The following is a 3,605-nucleotide window of genomic DNA, read 5'->3' as shown; positions in this document are numbered from 1 at the left end:
ATCCTCTAAAATTCTAGGACATTTATCCTGTGTTAGAAAGTAGGATTTCAAAGGATCGTTTATTTTCAACATTCTTTCGACAGCTGGCAAAAGAGCTAACCAGCGTGTTTTACTGTATCCAAGTATTTTCTGATATTCAACTTCCGCAGTTTCACAAAATTCTTTAAGCATTTCAATGCTCACAGTGTATATATAGAAATAATATATTTTAATAACAATATTTCCCACTTCTACGGGCAACAAATCAGCAGCTGTTTGAATGGCGTTATGTGTTATGTGCGCTGCACAATCAATACCAATAATGTTTTGAATAAGATTTTTGTTTAATTTATAAGAAATATTATTTGGACTACAGCCATGGCCGCCGCCGCTGCTGCAGCTGGCCCTGGGGCGCCAGCGTCCCTGGACGAGTTGCTCCCGAAAGGCGACGCGGAGAAGACTGAGGAGGAGCTAGAGAAGGACGATGACGAGGAGCCAGATGAGACCCCGTCGGAGAGACTCTGGGGTCTGACGGAGATGTTCCCGAAGAAAGTCCGGTCCGCAGCCGGAGCCACTTTTGACCTCTCCTTTTTTGTGGCTCAAAAGATGTACAGGTTTTCCAGGGCAGCCTTATGGATTGGGACCACTTCCTTTATGATTCTGGTTCTCCCTGTGGTCTTCGAGACGGAGAAGCTGCAAATGGAGCAACAGCAGCAGCTCCAGCAGCGGCAGATCCTCCTAGGGCCCAGCACAGGACTGTCGGGAGGAATGCCAGGGCCTCTACCGTCACTGCCTGGGAAGATCTAGAGCTTTAGCCTGTATTGAGCTTAGTGGGAGAAGTTTGAATTTCAGTTGTTAGAACTGCTGATTTGGGGAGTTTTTTGTTTTGTTTTTTTTTTCGGTCAAACTTTGGCACATTGATCTGTGTGTAGCAGGTGGGAGTCTGCTCTACAGATACACCTGTGCCCGCCACTCCGCCAGGATCGCTCTTCTGTCTGCACGCAGACCCGAGTGCAGCAGTGCAGACGGTTACTTACCCACCACCCACCCCTCGCTAAATGGCCCCCAAGTTGTCCTGAGCAACTACCCTCTCTCTTCTGAGACCCTGGAGGAATGTCCCTGACTGTGGGAGGCCCGGCTGGTTCAGAGTGGAGAGGTGGGGGAGGGACACACGATGTGCAACAGCACAGTGCATTACAGTGACATGGCTCAACCCCCCCACTGTGTGCCCATGTATTGGGAAGAGCTGGTTCCTCTGCCTTTTAGCCGATAACCCTGTAATGTGTGTAAATGGCAGCAATCACTTTTTGTATTTAAATATTAAAAATGATTCCAACTGAAAAAAAAAGAAATATTATTTGTACCTCTTCTCGCTTTTCTTCCAAAATTTGCGTTCGTGTTGTCTGCACAACATGCAATCATTTCATGTTTTAAATTGTTTTTCTCCAAAATATTAATAATGGAACTGAAAATTATTTCAGAAGTTTCGGCTGGCACAGAAACGAAATCTAAAATTCGAATTTTTATTCCAGTTTCCAAATAAAAAAATCTAATAATGGTTGGAAATAACTTTATATCCTTATGATTAGATACACCAGAATATATGGATATAAAATTATTTTTTTCTAGATTTTTGCTTAATTCTGAAAGTGCATATGGGGAAAGCACATTACACACAATTGCCTCGGATTTTGTTCTAGCACAGGCAAATTTTTTGTTGATTAACTTTTTGACAAATTGTGACATACAGTCCATAGATATGAAGGAATGATTGTGATTAATAGCATGAAACATACGTCCTTCTGCTAATGCTAATTTCTTTTCGTCCCCGTAAGTTGTATTCCACAAAAAAATCATGTATTTTGGAGGAAGATGCAGCAGTATTTAAGTATCTTTTATGTTTCTGTGTCTCCAAGTGCTTTAAAATATCATTCTTCCCGCCGTGTGAAATAGAAAATTCACCATTACATTTCTCACATTTTACCATGTAATTGATTTTGGTTGTTCTAATAAAAGGAAATTCACTTCTTGGATTATTACTGAAATTGCAGCCTCTTTTCTTACTCATGTTAAAAATGTAAAACATATTTTAAAATTATATTATAAATTATTATATGCATATTGCTTAAAAACACAGCAAGTAGGTACATAATTACATGAACATATTTTATTGTTAGTTTATAAATTAAATGAGTTTGATTGTTATAAAGTAACTATATGTTAAAAATTATTTTAATTTTAATCCTATATATCGTTCTAAATAATAACAATACTAACTTGTCTTATTTTTTCTCTGAATTTGACGTAACGCAAGTCGTAAGTGTCACTTTCAAGGCCGGCGCTAGATTTTTGCCGCCACTATAAATATACATAATACGAGTACTATCTACTAAATTCAAGAAATTTTATGTATTTATGAGATAAATAAATTACTTATCTAAATTACCTGAGTAGCTGATTTGTTGACATCACTTGTTTAACTAGCACAAGCACGCAGTACAATATGTATCGTCTGAGAGGCAGTTACAAAATGTTTTCGTCGTTGCCAATGCCAGAAAATGCCATTGCTCCTTAAGTCCAAACAATGGTGGTCGAATTCTAACAACTGATCAACAATGTGAACTTTGATAAGCAGTTCTCGATAATCAGTTCTCAACAATTATTTGTTATTATTAAAGTTTAACATTATAAAATTAACAAAAATAATATAAAACTCATATCCTGGCGAAATAGCCATATGGCAGCCGAAAACCGTATATTCCCGTCCCGTTCTCCTGCCATTCCCTAGCTTGTCGTGCATTCTTTCCAAAAATCGGGACTTTTGTAAAACGCTGTGGGACGCGGGACAAATTGTTAAAAATCGGGGCTGTCCCGCCAAAAGCGGGATGTCTGGTCACCTGAAAAGAGCATCAAAGAGGCTTGGACTTCCACTCGTAGACTCTTCTCTCTGCAGGCTGCAGAGGCGTGGTTGAAGGTATTGGCCGGTCTCCTTGGCTGAGTTTAAGTGCATCTGGGTGACCTCATGTGGATGGGCCTTGTCAGTGCTCCCAGGTGGACCTCCCACCTGAGCCTAGAGGGCTTGAGTCTGAGCATGCTTACTTGGGATCTTTACATCGGTATCTAATTAATGTGCCAGATTTCTTTCCAATACCTTTGCTATGGCCCTATGTAGGCATGGGCAGGGCAACCTACTCCTTTGTCCCTAAGCTAGTTGCCTAACACAAGCAGGATCAGGGGCACATTTATGCTCCAATTTTTAGTAGGATGAAAGAATTTCAGGGCTAGAAAATTTTAAAGCAAGTGAGTCAAGCCTGCAAACACAGTCCCCGTAATCACACCTTGCTGGTTCAAGGGAGGTTGGAATGTCACTATGAGACTAGTGATTGTGTATCCAGAAGGAAAGCCAGACTAGATTTGGAAGCGGTCACCAGTTAGTAGTACTAGGTACCAGAGACTTTCAGTTCCCATGGTTATAGCAGTGATCAAGAAGACGTGTTCAGTGATCCCAAGAGAGCATTGATTCTAGTAGAACAGATAGCAATTAAGCAAATGATTATTTAATTATGAATCAGGACAAAACCCATATCCGAAAGCAAGATCTGTGTTCTTTTTTATTCCCCCCAGGT

At 40.4% G+C, this 3,605-nt stretch overlaps 1 protein-coding gene across 1 annotated transcript; it reads left to right on the top strand.

Annotated features, from left to right (window-relative positions):
- Positions 1-357: 357 nt before the first annotated feature.
- Positions 358-872, top strand: LOC142434494 (mitochondrial import receptor subunit TOM22 homolog). The gene has a single exon (XM_075539202.1). It carries the CDS (start codon positions 358-360, stop codon positions 784-786), a length of 429 nt encoding a protein of 142 aa, XP_075395317.1. The 3' UTR covers positions 787-872.
- The last annotated feature ends 2,733 nt before the right edge of the window (positions 873-3,605 follow it).

This window comes from Tenrec ecaudatus, chromosome X, assembly GCF_050624435.1.
Source record: "Tenrec ecaudatus isolate mTenEca1 chromosome X, mTenEca1.hap1, whole genome shotgun sequence".
NCBI classification, from domain to species: domain Eukaryota; kingdom Metazoa; phylum Chordata; class Mammalia; order Afrosoricida; family Tenrecidae; genus Tenrec; species Tenrec ecaudatus.
This window is presented reverse-complemented; position numbering and strand designations above follow the sequence as displayed.